We start from the raw sequence: 20,120 nt of genomic DNA, 5'->3' as shown, positions 1-20,120 counted from the left end.
ATGAGCATTATGAATTTTTATTGAAATTAGTGTCAAAATGTATTTATCGCTGGAACTCTGGAAATGCTGGTTGACAAAAATAATGTTTTTACTTTGAAAAAGTGTCCCATCAACAAACAGATACAAAGACTGATCGCATGTACAAAAGTACTGGTTAAATTTAGTAATTGTCCCATCATATAATTGAAACGACAAGTGTTGATTGAAACTGGTGGAAATTTGCTGCAAAGTTTACCACTTCAGAAATGATACTTACATTTTTTTTTTTTAAATAATTGTTAACTCTGCACTAACACAATTTAACCACTTTTCCTTGTCCAAATAAACAAAAGAACTGAAAATTAAAATGACTGTTCTGAACATTACCTTCAAACAGAGAGGGTACAAAATTGAGCTGCTATGAAAATGGGAGACTTCAGCCTGATTGTGAGGTGATGATGCTCTCTCCTCCATTCTTTGGCAGCTAAAACATACAAAAGGTCATTCTTGATGTCAAAACTAGCCACAAACTCATTAGAATTGTTTTCATCATGCATTAGGTATAAATCATGAATAACTGAAAAAGAGACTATGTAATTAACCAAGCAATTTCCCAGACCCTTATGAATCTGTAAACGTAGGTAAAGTTTCTTTACGCAGTAATGACAAATTTGAAGATAAACATGCAATAAAATGAAAACCAATAGAAGTGACCCCAATCGCTTCATAAAATATTGTTTTTTTTGGCCCAACAGTTTGATTAAACACTTCATTTTTGTAGCACAAATTATTTAATACATTAGTTTATGTCCTCCATATTTTATGCATTACATTGCAAAGAAAAGCAAAACATTGAGAGACCACTGTGAACACTAACAAGTGAACACCTGTGAACAACAAAAAAAACAACTTAAGCTGAAAAAAGCAACATGAATCCCTCAACCCAAACTGTATTTCATGGCCATCTGAAGCTGCTGATTTCCCCACTTCTTTTTTTCGCTGCAGCGCTTACACTGCATTCAATCGCACATTAATTCACAAACAAAAGGAAACAAAGCCTGCAATAGAGGAGAGAACAGCATTTCTCAGTTGTCACTCTTCTACAAGATGATATCGTTTCTGAGGCTGAATATTTCTGTGTACTCAGAGGATGAGCAATGAAGACAGTGCGGCCAGATTCCCAGGGAAGTGCAGGAGATCCCAGCCTGCTCATCATCAGGGCCTGCCAGAGCTCTCCAAAAGCTTCTAGCTTTTCACGATCCCTCCATCACCCTCACTCACGAAGCGCTTACGCCCCCTAATAGCCACAAGAACACATCTGTTACAGAGACAGAACTACCATTACGTAGCAGATGGTAACAAAATTTAACATTTATATCATCTAGTCTTTACGTATGACAGAACATCGGTTAACAGCAAAGACGCAAGTCTCTGACCTGGTAGGACAGGAGTCTCTTAGCTGCTTAGTGATCACTGACTCCTGGTAACAAAGGTCCACGAAGGTTTCCATAATGGAGTGCGCAAGAGGCGCATCTAGGTTGATCTCTGGCAGCTCGTCATATACACGCTGGAAGCCCTGTGTAAAACATGCAAACCCATTAATCCTCTCAGAAACAACTAAGAATTCACATGTCACTGTACGAAAAACGTTGCCAACCATGTCAAGGCAATTCCATATTTAATCTCGTCAAATTATGTATTGAATTATGTGGAATTTAATTACTGATTTGAAAGCCATTGTTATGAGCAGATAGCTTTAAAATCAGATCAATAAAAGTATTGAATGAATGAATGAATGAATAATACTTCTTCACTACAGGGTTGCCCTTATGCTCCTTGACTTTTAGATTGTCCTCTGCAGGGTTCGATCCTGCAACCTTTCAATTACCAAGTCAAGTTGTATGTCAATAAACAATTGACACTGAGAAACTTCTGCTGAAGTTACAAGTAAACTGTTTTGAATACAAGCATGGTTCAAAGACTAACAGATGCAAATTTGGTGATGACTGGAAAAACAAACCTTTTTAGTCATCTGGTGTTAACTAGAAAAGGTAGTAGGTAAGAGGGTAATATAAATCTCCATCCACTATCTCCTTTTGTGTTTAACCCCATTACACTAACACTACAGAACTGTCTGTTTGTTATTAATTTAAAAAAATAATTATTTAAATAGAAATTCACTCCATTTTCTAAATGTAAACAATTCATCCATGCATGTGTTTCATTTTCTTTTTAAATGTTCTGAAATTGTAGTTTGTAATTTATGTAACTTAATCTCAATCTGGTGCAATGAAAGACTTCTCTATGATGACATATGCAGAATCTTAATTTTGTTATCTTAAACCCTTCTGCTTTCTTATAATAGACTTAAAAATTGCATTCCTCCATCTGCCTCCATCCAATCAACAACCAATTAAGTCCCTGTCCTAATTTTTTTATTTTATGCTTTTACTCCGATGTACTTCACAATGCTGAAAAAAAGATCTGTCTTCTACTTCTGTTATGTCGCAATGTTTGAGTCACTATGGTTCATTACAAAACAACAACAACAACAACAATCCTCAAGTTAGTACAAACCCTGTTCATTTGGTCCAGAGTGATTAGGCCGGTTTGCCAGAATGCCTTGAGAAGTTTGACCATCATCTGTAAGGCTGTGTCACCCGTAGACTCCAGTACCATAACCACAGCCTACATCAACCAGAAACAGAAACAGATGAGAGAAACTAAGAAAATGATAGGAAGAGGAAATAAGGAAAAGAAAGTCATTGTGCAACCTTATCAAAGAATATGTTGAAAATGTGCTGGCCAAACATGAGACCTTTTATTGTGGTGAGTGTAAGAGCATATTACTGCATCAGTTGTTGTAATGGACAAAACCAAGATGTAATGATCATGATACTGATATTTCCAAGTAGGGAGGGTAAAAGATCATTTTATAGAAGAAACAGCGAAATCTCTTTCTCTTTAAAAATCATTATTCTATTTAAATTCTTTATAAAAAGTATATTTTTAGAATTTAGTTTTGTTATGAAATCAACTATTTAATATTATTTAATGGGGTCCTATGATGCAATTTCAAGTTTTCCTTTCTCTTTGGAGTGTTACAAGCTGTTTGTTGGTGCATATATAAGATCTGTAAAGTTGCAAAGTCTAAAGTCTCAAACCCAAAGAGATTTGAAAAGTTAAGACTTGTTCACGCCCTCCTAAAACGCCTGATTTAAACACGCGCCCACATGTCTACCTCACTGTGTGGGAAGATTTGCATAACACCGCCCAAATGTTTACGCAAAGAAAGAAGGCGTAATTTCTATTCTCGCTGTAGTATTGTTGCTGCCGCCGCCATGTCGTGGAGATGCTGTGTGTTTCCAAATATGTTAAGGGGCGTAACATTTCGTCACACACCTGAGGTATTCGGCCAATCACAACACACTGGATACTGTGCAACACACTGTGCTTTTCAGAACGATGAGCTTTGTATAAATCGGCGTGTTTCAGAAAGGCGGGGCAGAGAGGAGCAACAACAATGTACAGTATGTGGAAAATAACGTGTTTTTTAACCTTAAACCGCATAAACACATTGCATTACACCAAATACACAACATAATGTTCTTTTTAGAATCGTCATATATGACCCCTCTAAATATCCTTTTTAAGGGCACTTTCATGGCACAAATGTACTGGAAAAAAATGACAGCAGTGGTTTTTGAGGTGATGGGCCACTAGGGAACACCAATATGATTTCAATCTATAGAAAGCTATAAGCTTTAGATGGGACATAACTACATGCTATTCACACTTCAAACTTCATACCTCATAGACCAGCTCGTGATGAAAGTGTGGCACTTCTAGATCTCGCAAACAGTGCTCAGCCTCAGAGAGCTCACCTGACACCAGGTACTCCTTTAGTAATAGGTTCATCTGTAAAACAAACAGCAACATAATATATGGACAGCAAATAAGAAGCAGGATCAGAAATGCGAAAATGGGTTACTAATGTTGCAACCCAATTTTTGGCAGCAAGTCTTGTACAAAACACTACTAAATATAGAGGTTGTATATATGGGAAACGAGACCTCTTTGTAAAAATTATTTTATTGTTATTTATCTATTAATATTAATTAATATGTGTTTATTATTATTATTATTTATTATCCCTTTATAACCAAAGGAAATTAGAATAATGATATCTTAGGTTAGGTTATGAAAGTCAGTTATGACTAACTCTATGAGAGTTTGTACTTTGAGAAACAAGTGAATGAATAAATAACACCTTTGCATGAAAATGGAAAAAAAAGAAAAATAACTTAATTTTCTTCATTGACTGGTGGGATTCTATACCATTTTATTCAATGATAATTCAACAATGTGTAAAATAGATATTTTTAGACCTGGATAGAGTTGTTTTAACACCTTATTATTAACTTTTAATTAATTCAATAATTTATCAGCATATAAAATGAAACATTCCAGTGTCATAATTTTATATCAAAATATAATATAATAATGTGGTATATGTAAAGGGATAGTTCACCCAAAAATGAAAATTCTGTCATTAATTACTCACCCTCATGTCGTTCCAAACCCGAAAGATGTCCGTTCATCTTCGGAAACACAAATTAAGATATTTTTGATGAATTCCGAGAGCTCTCTGACCCTCACATAGACAGCAAGCATATTACTACGGTCAAGGCCCAGAAACGTAGCAAGGACATTGTTAAAATAATTATAATAATAAAATAATTTTGATGTTTCTGGACCTTGACCGTAGTAGTATGCTTGCTGTCTATGGGAAGGTCAGAGAGCTCAAATATCTTAATTTGCGTTTCCGAAGATGAACGGACATCTTTCGGGTTTGGAACGACATGAGGGTGAGTAATTAATGACCGAATTTTCATTTTTGGGTAAACTATCCCTTTACCAAGCATTTTACAGTATTAACAAGCAGTCAATAGCCATTAAAATTAATGATTAACCTGAAAATATTTTCAAACCACTGTGAATATTTACACAGTGGTTTGAAAATAGCTCATTTAAAAAAAAAAAAAATGCAAATGATTTTTGTACATAAGTAATAATACAGGGATACTTCACCTCTTTGATGAGATGTTTGACAGGCCTCTGGCCGCCACCAACTCCCCACACATTATCAAGCCGCATGATTTCCCTTTTCATGGAGAGGAGAACTAATGCTCTGTCCAGTGCAGCTCTAATAGTCATGAGGGCATGAAGAAATGAACAGGGAAATAGCTTGAAGTGTAAGGCAGCAAGTCAGAAGCATAGAATGCAGACAAAAGGAACTGCATATTCAATCTAGAACCCCATGTAGGGTGGGAAATTACCCTCACTGCCTTTTGACTTTTTTTTTTTTTTTTTTTTGGACTTTAAGATTTTATTTTGAATGTGAAAATAATATGATAAAGCCTGCTAGAGTGAATGGTAATCATTATTCTCATTCCACTTAAATTTCCATACTAGCCATCTTAATTTTTTATTTATTGAAAAGCATTGCTAGTTTTTTTTCCATCTGTGCTACTTCCACGAAACACAAATTGCTACTTCTACAAACATACATCATTGCAACAAAGCAAAAGCAATGACCAATCAGACACCATTCACCATGGCTACTGATAGATAAGGCCAAATTACCTGCCACTGCATTGGCAACTGGCTGGTGGCAGGTGGTAAATTCCCACCGCAATTCCCACTCTAACTCAGAATGTAACTCTCATTGAGACTCCCTCAATAAAAAAAAAATTGGTCTTCAAGCTGACCTGGAGGAACCTCGTAATTCTAATTCAGAAACTGGACACAAGAATGCTGGTGAATATCCAAGCAAATAAGCCAATATAAGACTGTCAAAGTAACATCAAGCTCACCTGGCATGGTCACAATCTACTTTGCCTTTGTAACAGTCAAGGAAACTCATGGGTAAAGCGTGGTCAGCAATGGCTCGTGCAATAAATTGACCAAGCATCTGAGGAAAGGAAAGGAACCAGGTAATACAGGGAATGTATTTCACATTCAAATATAATATACATGCTTTCATTCAATTTAAAAAACACTTTTTGTGGTCTATTGTGCTCCTCATCATGCATATTTGGAACAACATGAGGGTGAATAAACAATGTTCACTCTTTGGTGAACTGTTCCTTTTTCATTGAATCTCTTATGTTGTGGATATTACAGTATACAGTGGCATGCGAAAGTTTGGGAACCCCTTGCAGAATCTGTGAAAATGTGGATAATTTTACCAAAATAAGAGAGATCATACAAAATGCATGTTATGTTTTATTTAGTACTGTCCTGAGTAAGATATTTTCCATAAAATATGTTTACTGTATTGTATTGTAATTGGTTTACTGTATGACATTTCAGCCCTACCAGTGGGGCCTCCGGGGTATCCAGGATGAGGTCTGGTAGCTCTTTAAGCATTTTATCAAATGCACGTGACATGTCCTTCTCAGAGAGCACCTTTCCAGACAAGTCAGAGAGGAGACGTGATGTGAGCTCCCTGTGGCTGGCCTTGCCTTCCAGAGAAAGAGACACTGCCAGAGAGGAGAACTCATATTTGTGATGACCCAAGTTCAGCTCTTTGAGCAGCATCTACCAGACAAAAAAGGAAATGGAGATAAATTTAGATCAACAGTTCCCATAAACAATAGAAAACTGTGGAAAACTGTAGCTGGGATGTGAATTCAATGCTTCTATTCTGATAAATATTTAAAACTGTATACTACACCAATTGTGAGGTAAAAGTGACACAGTAATATAGTGGTTCACAACCTTTTTTTTATTTCAGTAGTACAAAACAAAAATCAGCTGTACAAATTTAAAACCCACCCCAACCCATCCCACCCCTTGGTAGACTTAAAAAAAAATAATAATAAACATTAATATTAATAGATAAACAAATAACAATAAAATAATTTTTACAAAGATTTTAGAAAAGACGACAACATTAAAATCTGAATGTCATGAATTAACAGTTTTCACGTTAGATCCATGTATACGAGAAGTAGAGAGTTCCATCGAGATAATGTCCAACAAATACACAGTCCAGGTTCGTCTGTCCATTGTGTGAGGAGGATTCCAACGGTTGAAAAGCAATTTTTTGCTGAGACCAGCTAACAGTAAAGATCTTTGTTGGATGGACAAGGTGAAGTCCCAAAAGTCATTCATGAAAAAATGGCGCGGAGTCAAACATATCTCAGTACCCAACAAATATGATATACAAAAAGGTGAGAGGGGGGCACTCCCAAAAAAAAAATGCAAAAACGTGCCTAAAACTCCTTGGGAACAAGATTACACTTAGGAGAAGACGACAGATTCATGTAAAAACGTTTCATTGGCGTCAAGTAAACCCTATGCAGCAATTTCCAATTAATCTTTTGGTGATTAGGGTTTTTAGAAGACAATTTAAACATATCCCATACCTGATCGGAAAATAAAACATGCACATCCTCATTAAGATCCTTAGCCCAAACAGTTGTAATAGATAAAAGGTTTGTATGAATGCTCAAGAAGAAAGAGATAGATGACTGAAGCAGAGGAGGGAGATTCCTCAGAAGGAAGGATTAGTTTGCGCAAAGGGTGAACAGGCAGTTGAGTGTTCCAAGGCACCCCATAAGCCAGTAGGGCCGATCTAATGCGCAAATACATGAAAAAGGAGGTGCCTGGCAGATTATATTGAGTTTTAAGATTCTGGAGGGATTTTAAACCACTATCATCATAGATATCTCCCAGAGTGTTTACATTACTATGGAGTCCTGCCTGACAAAATGTTATTATTGTGGAAAATAGGCGAATGCCATTTTGTAACTAGTTGTGAACGACTTTCAACATCCCTCCATGTGGAGAGGAGATACGTTACAATGGGACCAAACTGAGATTTACACTGCCTAAGCGGAACTCCCGAAAAAACAAGATGCTTCAATTTATACGAATAAACAATAGATTCCTCAATTGCTCTCCAAGACACAGAAGCGTCAGGATCAAACCAAACTGCTAAAGGGCGGAGGGAAAAGGCTTGAGCATACAGTCTAAAATTAGGGAAAGAAAGACATCTACATCACTGTAAGGTAGTCAGTTTAATACAAGGACATTTCCCATCCCATATATACCGTGAAACACATGCATCTAGTTTATCTTCAGCGCACGCAGCTCAAAACAGAAATGCAGAACAATAACTTCTGTCATAACGTTATAATGAGAGCACTATTGTAAAAAACTTGTGTAAAAAAATTACGTTTAATGCTATCTTTTAATCAAAACATAAAACATTATTTTTGTATCTGCGAGGCATCCGATACACATTTTCCCTGTGTGTTAACGTCAGTAATTATGACTCTGAAAATCCTTATATAATATATATATGTTTAGCTTAGTGTTATGTTAGAATCATTATTATACTCTTATACCTTTTGTTCTTTTAATACTTTAAATTGTTTTCAGCTTTATTTTTTGTTTTCATTTAAATGTTAAATTTAGACATTTTGTTGTATGCATTTGTCATTTTCTATTTAACTTCTTTTTTTATATATGTATATATAGTACTTATAAAGATTTAGCTTTTAGTTTTGGATCAGTTTTAGTTGTTTTAATACTACAATTGATCGTTTCTGTTGTCCTCATTTGTCAGTCGCTTTGGATAATAGCGTCTGCTAAATGACTAAATGCAAATGATAGTCCTTTACTCAATACTGTAGTTTGTTCAGTGGATAATTCTTTGTCCGATAAATTAAATACAATATTGTCTTGATCATTTGAAACAGTATATTCGGATGAAGTTACCTCCCGAAGTGGGTGGAGGGATGTAATTGCTTTACACACTGAGGAAGGCTTGGTAGCCGAAACGTTTGTGTTTTTCCCAATTGGTGATGAACGTTAAATAAAACAAAAAACAGAAGACCGTTCTCGTGAGTGCGGATCGTAATTTCTTATATAAATGAACTTTATTTAGAAATCACTTAAGCTTATTTTAATGCTTTTTTAAAGCCCCCTTGTAGGCTCCAGATTTCTGGTTAAGAACCACTACGCCAACAGTACACAATTATTAGGTATGGAATGTTTAGTACAAATTTTATCCAACATTTTCTCCTCTACATTACACTAAAACAAAGGTTCTGTTATTTGGCATCTGGCTTAGTGATAAGCTACAGCTCACCTCCACCTCTTTGGTGTCTCCATGCTCAAAGTATTCCTGCACAATGGGGTTGATGGTCTTCTCGAGTTCTCTCTCGTCCAGCTCTGGTACTACTGTGGCATATACCGTGTCTCCCTGATATACAAATAAGAGTTTCACACTAGAAAAAACACCTTTATTGTACATAAGGAAAAAATTAGGAAAAAACTTATATACTAAACAATACAAAGAACACACTGATTTCATCATGCACTTGGCCTCACAGAGCTTTCAAGGAAACAAGACAATGCTACAGGCATTTGCTTTTTAATTTGTGCACCGATTAATATCACTGCAATATTCAAACAGCATAAATTCCAGCAAGCTTGCCAGAACTACTTTTAGCTCACATCCCACTCATTTTACATTTACATTTATGCATTTAGCAGACGCTTTTATCCAAAGCGACTTACACTGAATTCAAGTTACAGTTTTTAAATTTTATCAGCTCTTGCTTTCCCTGGGAATTGAACCCATGACCTTGGCGTTGCTAGCGCCATGCTCTATTATTTGAGCTACAAATACCGTGGAACCAAATAAATGAGAAAAGAATGTTAAAAAAAACAAAAACAACCTTCCAATATCACCTTAGATAAATAGCATGTCAACAGGCTTTTCAAAATCCAAAATATTTTTAAAACAGGCGCTTTTACATTTAGTTTTGAAACTCGTCTTGTCTGTCTCACCTCACTCTTCTTGTTAGTCAGCTTGACTCACTCTCCTCACGTGATAAATGAAATCTGATCTGTGATGCGCGACTGTCGTTCGTTCGGTGTGCTGCATTGAGTAGCCGCGTTCAGTTTTAAATGGAGTGTCTGTTCTCTAACTGAACTAAATGATTTTTATTACTATTAAAAAAAAATATAAAAATGACGGTGAGGGATGGTGGGCAAGTGACGTAACCGGTGTTGTGGCTTAAAACCGGTATCACCACCAACACCGTCTATCACAGTATTGGAACAGTAAAGACAAAATTGCTCTGTTGGCTGTGGAGTCAAGACAGTTGCAAATATGATTAAAAGATGAATATGAGACAAAACTACAGAATGTCACATTTTATTATTAGCCGTTTCAACACATATGTTTTACCAAATAAAAAGAACAGCACTTTTAGAGTTCATCCCACTCATTGTTGTGAGCATAAGTATTGGGACAGTTGAACATAAAGCAGATATAAAAGATTAAAAGCTATAATTTAGTTGCAGGACCCATGCGAATATGAAGCACTTCCCAGTGAATCTGGTGGCATTTTCTTGAATATTGGTAGGCAAGATGGTTTTGTACCCTTCCAAATTCATTCTGCTACTGTCATCATACATTAAGTCATCAGTAAAGTTGAGAGGGCCTGTTCCAGAGACAGCCATGCATGCCCATGCCATGACACCACCTCCACCATGCTTTACAGATGAGGCTGTATGCTTGGAATCATTTGCAGTTCCCTTTTTTCCTCCACATTTTTGCTTTCCCATCACTTAAATAAAGGGTCATCTTTGTCTCATCGGTCCATAAACACAGTTCCAAAACTCTTCTGGCTCACCTTTTTTGCAAACTCTAATCTTGCCTTTCTATTTTTGGTGCTGGTCAGAGGTTTGCATCTTGCTGTGTAGCATCTGTAATTCTGTGTCAAAGTCTCCCGAGGACAGTAAATTGTCAGAGCATCACCCCAGCTTTCTGGAAGTTGTTGGTGATTTTACAGACATGCCTTTTAGGGTTCATTTTCACAGGTTTTATGATTTGTCTGTCATCAACTGCTGTTGTTTTCTCAGCCGATCAGGTCGTTGTTGGTTGTTGATGGTTTCCAAACTCTTGATTTCTCCATGCCCTTTGTTTTTGCTAGAGCTCTAACTGACTTCCTCTTTTCTTTTAGCATCCAAATTGCTTGCTTTTCTCTCAAAGTCAGCTCCCTCGTCTTCATCCTGGTTTGTGTGTCATCATCGAATGCAAGATTCAGAATGCAGAAGTAATGGATATAACTGATACGACACATTCCCTGCTTCTAATATCTGAAGAATTAATGCAACAGGACACAGTTGATCACTTAGAAAGACCTGTGAGGCAACTGTTCCAATACTATGCTCACATCAGATAGAGGGTTAAAACTCTAAAAGTGCTGAACTTCTTAGCTGGTAAAACATCTGTGTTGAATCACCCAATAATAAAATGTGACATTCTGTAATTTTGTCTCATATTCATCTTTTAATCATATTTGTATCCCCATAATATCCCCATAACTTGATCCAAGTTGCTTTGGACTACTACCGCATCCCACATAACATCCAGGGCATGATCATCAGTTACCTGAGAGACATCAAGCTACGGTTCCAGTCCACCAAGTTTACAACAAAGTGGCAGCCAGTGGAGAAGGGGATAGTGACAGGATGCACAATCTCTCCCATCTTGTTCATCATGGGAATGAACCTGATCATCTCTGCAGCGAGTACAAAGTCAAGAGGGCCGAAAGACCGCAGCAGGATGTCAACAGCCAGCAATCAGGGCATTCATGGATGATCGTACCGTGATAACGCCAACTCACGTGCAGGCAAGATGGGTCCTGGCAGAACTGGATCGTATGGCCACTTGGGCAAAGATGGTCTTTAAGCCCAAGAAATCAAGGAGCCTGGTGATCCAAAAGGGCAAAACAACTGGAAGGTTCAAGCTACTTGTTCAAGGGGAAGAGATCCCGAACATCCAGGGGAACCCAGTTAGATGCCTTGAAAAGTGGTATGATGATTCCCTGTCAGAAAAGACCAGCATCTCCAGCACCGGAAAACAAGTTGAAGAATGACTGGAGAAGATTGATAAGTCTGGCCTGCCTGGGAAATACAAGTGCTGGATCTACCAACATGGCCTGCTCCCGAGACTCATGTGGCTTCTCACTTTATATGAGGTGCTCCTATCAACTGTTGAAGAAATGGAGAGGAAGTTCAACAAGCACCTTAGAAGATGGTTGGGAATACCCCCAAGCTTTACATCCTTGGGTCTCTACATAAGGTCGGGCCAGCTCCAGCTTCCCCAGTCATCAGTGGTGGAGGAGTTTAAAGTTGCCAAGTGCAGACTGTCCCTAACATATAGGGACTCTCGAGACCAACTCACCAGGGAAGCAGGGGTCAGAACAAGATCTGGCTGTAAGTGAGCTGCCAGTACGGCAATTAACCAAGCAGAATGTTCTCTTAGAACCAAAGACATCATCGGAAACCCTTGCACTGGAAGACAGGGTTTAGGAACGGCATATTTCCAGCAGTGGTCAAAGTCCACCCCTAGGGAGAAGAGAACCATGATCCAGGATGAAGTCCGAAACCTTGAGGAAGAAGGGAGAAGAGCAAAATCCATCAAGCTCGCAACTCAAGGCTCCTGGGCGAGGTGGAACCTCCCCAAGAGAACAATCACATGGGGTGAATTGTGGCGGCTGGAGCCCTTCCGTATATCCTTTCTACTCCGAGCAGTGTATGACACCTTACCAACCCCAGTCAATATGCACAGGTGGGGGAGGAGGGAGGACCCACTGTGCAGGTTGTGTGGTGGGAAAGGAACAATGGCACACATTCTGTCAGGGTGCAAGATCGCATTAACACAGGGGAGATACAGGTGGCGCCACGACAAGGTGTTGGCAGTGCTCGCAGACATCCTGGAGCAGAAAAGGAGGAAGAAACAACCAGTCAAAGCAAGACCACTGCCTAGTACCATCGCCTTTGTGAAAGAGGGCCAAAGACCTGTTGTCCACAGCCAAGCCAGGCAGAATCTCCTGCAGTCAGCCAAGGGATGGGAAATGGAGGTTGACCTCGGGAGGAAACTCCACTTCCCCAAGGCGGTACTGTCCACAACTCTAAGGCCCGACATCATTATGTGGTCTCCAGAGGGAAAGAAGATCATCCTGGTGGTGTTGACGGGGAGGAGGGCTAAGAGGAAGCTGCAGAGAGGAAAAAAGGCAAATACCAGCAACTTGTCCAAGACTGCCGGGACAAGGGGTGGACAACATGGCTGATGACAGTAGAAGTCGGATGTCGAGGATTCCCAGCTCAATCTGTGTGGAATCTATTGACAAAGGTTGGACTGAGAGGCCACTTGAAGAAAGCAGCCGTCCGTAGGCTGGGAGAAGCGTCAGAGAGAGCCTCCTGTTGGCTCTGGCACAAGAGAGAGGGTATAAGCTGGAAGCCTGGAGGAGAGGGGCAGTGACCTGGCCAGTCACTGCTGACCCGCCAACTGGAGGGTGTTGTGGTTAAGGGTCGAAACACCCAGAGAAGGTTGGGGACCACCTGACGACCTCTCTTCCAGGCCAAGGCTTCATCCACTAGAAATGGGTGTATGGTAGCATCGCAGATGTATTGTACAACTATAAATGTCTTGACTCCACAGCCAACAGAGCAATTTTGTCTTTACTGTTCCAATACTTTTGGAGGGCCCTGTATGTGTATATAATATATATGATGGGTTTCACCGATGGGTTTTCCCGTGGACCATGCCCCTTTTCTTCTGTCATATATAACAGCATGTGTTTATAGGCAGCTGTCCCTTTAAGACCGAACGCACGGATGAAATATAATGATACACATGCTATTTCTTTCTAACTTGTTCACTGAAGATAAGTGACTGCGTTATCGAGAATGATTGTTGAGACGTGCTGAGACATAATTCTGTATGTATGCATCTGTTCAAACACAAGGAAATGCGAATGAAGAATGAACTCGGTGTTCGCGCGCGCTTAAAAATCTGTGCGTGGGCGCCGTGTCCGGCAGCTGTGGCCACAGAAATCAGCGCACGGACAGTGAAATAAGTTCTATTCGCCTAATCTTGCGCTGGAATGGCTTAAAATCACTCGAATGTGTAAATTGGCAAGATAAAACACATACAAATGATAAACGTTCACTCTATGATGGTTCATTTTTGCAATTAGTCTGTTAATCACATGCGAACCGAACCTTGAGGTCTGGTCCGTACGGACCACGGATCAACTGCGATCAGTTTCACAGCTACTGTGTAATGTTGGAGGTTGAATCGAATCGTTACACATAACGTACACCATTACTATGATTACACTTAAGTTTGCTCTATATTATACTCGCCTTTTAATAATTAGTGTGTGACTAACGTCTCCTCCACTATAAATTACCAGACTGTAAATTAATCGAGTGACGTCACTGAAAAGCTGCAGCCGTGGCGGGGATGATTTTTGGTGTGGCGGGCCGCCACGGCAGAATGAATGTAGCGGAAACACTGTATGTATGTATGTATGTATATGTGTGTATATATATATATATATATATATATATATATATATATATGTATTTATTTATTAATGAACATAAATTGTCATTTTTATAAGTACTAAACTGGGCGATACTGTCTGTTGCAATGGATTTTTTTTTCTTTAATACGCAATTTATATTATAGGTGTATTTTATCTTACACCATAATCATGCCAGTTGCACTAACCACACCTGATACCAATTAAACTAAAAAACACTGGAGCCTCAAATCATTTTTACTGCATTTTAGTCAAACTTCTTGCATGTTCACTCCCTTCGGACTCGCTTTCTCCCTTATTGTGTAATGTTGCTGTTTAAGCACTAAAAAGATGTGCAATGTTACAATCCACTCATTTATAAACATTCTCAGAGTCTGAATCAGTTTTGAAAATCATGAAGAATGACATGACGGTGAGTAAATTCTGACAACTTTCATTTTTAGATGAACTATCCCATTGAACTATTACCCCCAGTCCTAAATGTGTTAACTGGCATTGTTGATTTAAACAATACATCATGTCCACAGAAATCAGAGAACTATTGCAAATAGTGGCACTTTTCATTTATAACCCATACACACTATATCTACCATAAAGTGAGGTGTACTAGTATTCTTCATGTAACCTGTAAGACTGATATGTAGGTATACACTTACTTGTGAAGATTCATCATAGTTGGGGTCTTTAGCATCAGGTTCCTCCACCTCATATACCATACCCGCTGCTCCCCACACACCTTTACCACCCGCTCCACCTAATCATAAGAGCAATCAGTGTAAATCACAAGAGGAAAAACAAAAAGTAGAGAGACCTTGAAAAATAAACATTTATCCAATAGAGACCACAGTATAAGCGGTGCCTGGTATTATCAGTTATTATCTTATTTTTATCAAATACAATCGAATTAGAAAAGGTAACTTTCATTGGCAGATCAAAATAAAAAAAATTATTACAACAAAAGAAAACAAGAATTATGTTTTAAACATTTTTGGAATGAATTTGCAGCTAAAATAACTACATCTTGATGATAAATACCATAATTTTAAGATTCATATCACACAAATAACTCAAGTTACTATTAAAATTGGCCACTTGAAAAACGATTCATATTTCACAATCTCACCTTTTTTGGGCAGTCCCCGACCTTTTCCAGTCCGTGACTTTCTGTCATTTACAGCGTTTTTGCCTTTGGGGCTGTTTGGATCGGTAGAAAGCTCTCCTGAAACTGAATCAGAGAATGATTCCCGGTTAGAATCCCGGGATGATGACTTACGCAGGCGCCGCTTAGCCTTTGCTTTCAGTCTGGCCTCATGCAGGGCCTTCTCCTGAGGGGTCCAGTTCCCGTTCACCTCCAACTCATTCAGATCTTCACTGCCATCCTCCTCACCCTGCCCTTGCTCAAGTGAGAACACACCTGTACCAGACGGAACGAACAGACAACTATTTAGATAAATGACCAAAAGTATGTTACCACGATTGTGTAATATAAAAATTATTACATTTACCAGGATTTTATGAAAGTAAATTAAGGCATTTAAACTGCTCCCAACCACTATAATATGGAAAAAACTTTTATTGTACCTTCTCATAACACTGTAAAATTTAATCTGAAAAATTTGATGATCTTTCTCAGCATTTTTATTGTTTTCCAGTGCAAATATCAAGATTAACTTATTGGAAAAGCAAAATGACTTGTCTTCGGGAAATTTACTTTACGATTAAACCAAGGAAAAATATTTGCTAATGGACTCAGAAAAAATGAACTTGTTTTCCCTTTAAATTTAATTTTCATAGCCCATTTACAGATATTTGTTCTTGTTTTAAGCACACACTCACTTAATTTTGTGACTTCATACCTTCATTTTGCATCTCAAGCAAATATATCTTGATTTAAGAATGTTTGCTTGTATATTTGAATTGCGAAACAAGACAGAAACACTAAAGAAGATTCTTTTATTTTTTGCAGTGAAAGCAACATTCAGTGGCATAATTTTATGAATTTCAGATTTTCTACTCAGATTTAAGACGTTTTTAAGACCCGTAGAAACCCTGTTCATGACAAATTGCTTGGGAATTTCCTCATTTATTAAGTTGCTTTACATAACAAATGTGCATGGTAAAAGAACAAATAAATAAGAAATAAAAGAATAAATATACAAATAAGGGTTATGAAAAATACAAGACCAAACATGTTCAATTCATCATTTACCATTTAAATTTTACGTCAAAAGATAAGTGTCAGACATCATATATCAGGCATACCACTTTAACTAAACATTTACAAAACTTGTACAAAACGAGTATAGCTATTTTATTTTGCATTATAAAGGAATAGAACATTTCGTTTGGAGAAATATTTGTCTTTCCTGCACACCTGGCCAGGTCTCATATTCACATCTGATAAACCTTGAAAAAGAATCACCTAAAATAATTAAAAAACACAAATAAAAACTATAGTAGAATATAAATAATATTAAAATAGCACTGCTGCTTATAACATAAAAAGCTATCTGTGTCCACTTTTAGGTCAAGGTCTCAAAGTTAATCTCAGAACTGCTACAAATATAAGCTGAGGTTCATCCCACAATATATGTTTATTAAATCACACTCTACTCAAAAACGAATTAGAACAATTAAAACGAATTAGAACGGACAGACTCAAAAACGACAATGCATACAGGTTTGTAAAGACGTTAGGGTGTAAACCCCAACAATTTTATCTCTGCTTTCACTAGATTACAGAAGGAAAACTAAAGGCAGCAGCACAGAAGGCAGAAAAGCTGACGTTGCTTCTTTCGGTGCCTTGCTGGGGCTCTTGCCAAGCCTTACTACATATAGCAGTGTACAGTTTGCTTGGGTGGGGTTGGGGGTGACCCGTTTACGGGAGAAAGTAGGAGTGGACCACATGGTAATAAATAGTCTCGTCCTAAATGCTAGCTACAGTCAGATGAGAAACCACACTGTAGTTACAAGTGTTTAAATCTGCATAAGTGCCGGGAATAGCAACACAACATACACGCAAGCACGGCCAAAGCAGAAATGTTGCAGAAATATCCACGTTTTTAGATATTGATCAGACCTCTGGAGCTCTGTACTACATCAAAAAAAGTGTCTCTCAATAACAACCCTATGTTGGTTTCTTTTTGTTTTGAGTACTAAGTAAGTGAGAAAACAGGAGGTGTGGGGGTGTGTTTAACCAGTGGTTTAACTGTCACAATAAGGAGAATTTGCTGTGATAAAAGTAAAAGTCTTATCTGTTTTTGTCAACTATGGCATATTCACCTCTGACATCTTCTGGGGGTGTACACTAGACCCACCTTACAACAACACATACAGTCTGTAGTACAAATGTGTCTTGCAAGTCTGTGCATTGCACATTATGCACTATGACTACATAAAAAAAAACTGGGATCCACAAATAGCAGGTATTCATAAGTATGGGGTCAATAATATTGCATTTGTTTGTTGCATGCTAAATGAAAACCTAGCCAAATGCAATTTGAAAAAAAGTACATGTCTTAAGTGTGTTAGACGACTAAAATGTTTTCCTCCAGTAATCTACGTGGTGGCATGATATATTGTTAGCACTACGCAACAAATATACACACACATTTGTATTATGAGAGGTATTGCTTCACATTTATGTGACTACTATCTGATTGAAACTGACAAAATTACTTTTACTGTTTGCTGCAAAAATCTCAAATGTATGCAAATAACAAATTTGCTTAATTGACATTTAAATATTTTTAAGTGTATATACATCAACCCTGATGAAAAGTGTCATATTAGAATATTTATTTACAATTTTTTTGTTCATTGTGTCTATTTTGTTCATTTTTTGTTAAAATTGTAAGACTTCCAAATCTTCTTACATTTTAATTTTTAAACAACTACTTTTGTTTACACATAATCCTTTTGAATGTAACTACACATATTGAAAACAGAATAAATAAACAAGCAGGTCGATTATGATTCATATGCTAAAGGCAGCTATCAGATAAGATAAATTCACTGAAGCCATGTTCTGTGTGCAATCAAAAAGCCAAGTCGCATGACTGTAAAATTACTAGGCCAGGTTAATAAACAAGGCATACAGGAAGACTGTGGCACGTACTTTCAACAATAGTACTTTATCATGGATTTCTGTTTGAGTTCCTGGTGCAGCGCAGCCAAAATAAGCAAATACATATCTGAATTCAAATACCTTTATTTTATTTATCTCTTTTTTATGTATATGCATTAATATTCATGCAATATCTGCAGCTTACGGGGAATTGTGTTTCTGATTTTCTGTATTTTATATTCTTACACTTTTTTCCACTATCTATAACACTGATCTCACTCACTTCTGTATTTCTGAAAGGAAATCTACAAAACAAATTCAAACTCACGTGGAAGGAAAAAAACATCCGGGTATCTCTGCAAGGGGGCGTAGTATGTACAATTTTTTTAACAAAGACATTTAAAAACAATTAACTGTTTACAAGATCAAATAAAAATAGAATTGGTTAGAAAAGAAATGTATTTATCGACACAACTTGTCATTAAATATTGGTTTGTTAATCTGGCAGCTATACATATTAACATTGTTCATGCTAGCTCATTGCGTTTAACTCTCTTTTGGCACTAAAATGTTTACATTATACATTTTTGTCAAATCTATTATTTATTTATTTTTTTGCCGCTTTATTTGTAAAATTCTAAAAGAGAAATTAAAATAACTTCCGAAAAAAAGTTTTGCATTAAAAAGTTAGCTTGTCTTTATGCTCTCAAAATAACATCCATTGAAATCCTGGTGTTAATGCAGGAATGCACAGTTTATATTTCTAAGAGTTTATAGCACATATGCCATATACAAGCCTTTCTGCCAGAGCACATGGTGAAACATGACTGCAACTAAAGCCGTCTGCAAAAACGACATGGTAAAAGACCAACTACAATATGCATTAATAAGCTAAATTCAAGCTGAATGCATTAATGAGCCATTTCTAGTACAACCAGAGGTTTAATGTTCGTACCATTGTTTTGAGGGCCAGTGGTCCATGCTTCAATCTCAGTCGCCATTATACGCTTGTTTACCGTCCTCCTAAGCCTGCAGAGCACGGAAACAAGTAGTAACCACATCTATAGCAAACGTGCAAAATCACGTGGTTTACACAAGCAACAATAGTCCATAGTATTTGATCTGAAGAAGTGATGTGACCGTTTTAATTTACACTTTAGTCGTAAATGCATTGAGCTTAGCCTCACCTTAAATTGAAGGCTCGATTGTCACTTAAAATCTAGCAGTAGGATTTCTCGTATGTAAACAGTCCTTGAGTGAGGAATATAAGAAGAACCGTCAAAAATATCTTGTTAAATTTTTCAAGTCAAAAAGGTCTACAAAAATGTATTGTGTATTAGCAGTGCGCTGCAGAGAGGGAGCAATAACATGGACAGTGTTTTCAACTTGAGACAGCTCATAGCTCGTCACATGCGTTGCGTGAGCCTCATGCATATTAATTAAGTAGCTTGTCCTTCGACCAGTAAGAATGTGGACCGTTCGACAGTAGACGAATGAGCGAGGCTTGTGGCTCATGAATATTAATTACGCTACGTGACTCGTCAAACGCTTCAGGAAACGTACAACGCAACGTCAGCATCACTAAATTAATATTCATGAGAGAAGCATTCGCCGTAACGCTGGACTCGTAGTTTAGCCTGACCTGGGGTCGG

At 37.6% G+C, this 20,120-nt stretch overlaps 1 protein-coding gene across 2 annotated transcripts; it reads right to left on the bottom strand.

The window, feature by feature from the left end:
* Positions 1–19,905, bottom strand: LOC306873447 (programmed cell death protein 4-like). 2 transcript variants are annotated; one of them, XM_079422747.1, is made up of 12 exons: positions 19,656–19,905; positions 19,424–19,497; positions 15,526–15,816; positions 15,059–15,156; positions 9,143–9,256; positions 6,361–6,582; positions 5,856–5,953; positions 5,071–5,185; positions 3,790–3,897; positions 2,557–2,667; positions 1,416–1,555; positions 1–1,276 (listed from the first exon to the last, which is right to left on the bottom strand). In XM_079422747.1, the coding sequence occupies exons 2-12, from the start codon at positions 19,467–19,469 to the stop codon at positions 1,225–1,227; spliced, it is 1,395 nt and encodes a 464-aa protein (XP_079278873.1). In that variant the 5' UTR covers positions 19,470–19,497; positions 19,656–19,905; the 3' UTR covers positions 1–1,224. The 2 variants fall into 2 exon arrangements, with proteins under 2 accessions (XP_079278873.1, XP_079278874.1); XM_079422748.1 differs by lacking the exon at positions 9,143–9,256 and having other exon boundaries at positions 19,656–19,889.
* Positions 19,906–20,120: the final 215 nt, after the last annotated feature.

The sequence above is a fragment of the Barbus barbus genome (assembly GCF_936440315.1).
Source record: "Barbus barbus genome assembly, chromosome: 8".
NCBI classification, from domain to species: domain Eukaryota; kingdom Metazoa; phylum Chordata; class Actinopteri; order Cypriniformes; family Cyprinidae; genus Barbus; species Barbus barbus.
This window is presented reverse-complemented; position numbering and strand designations above follow the sequence as displayed.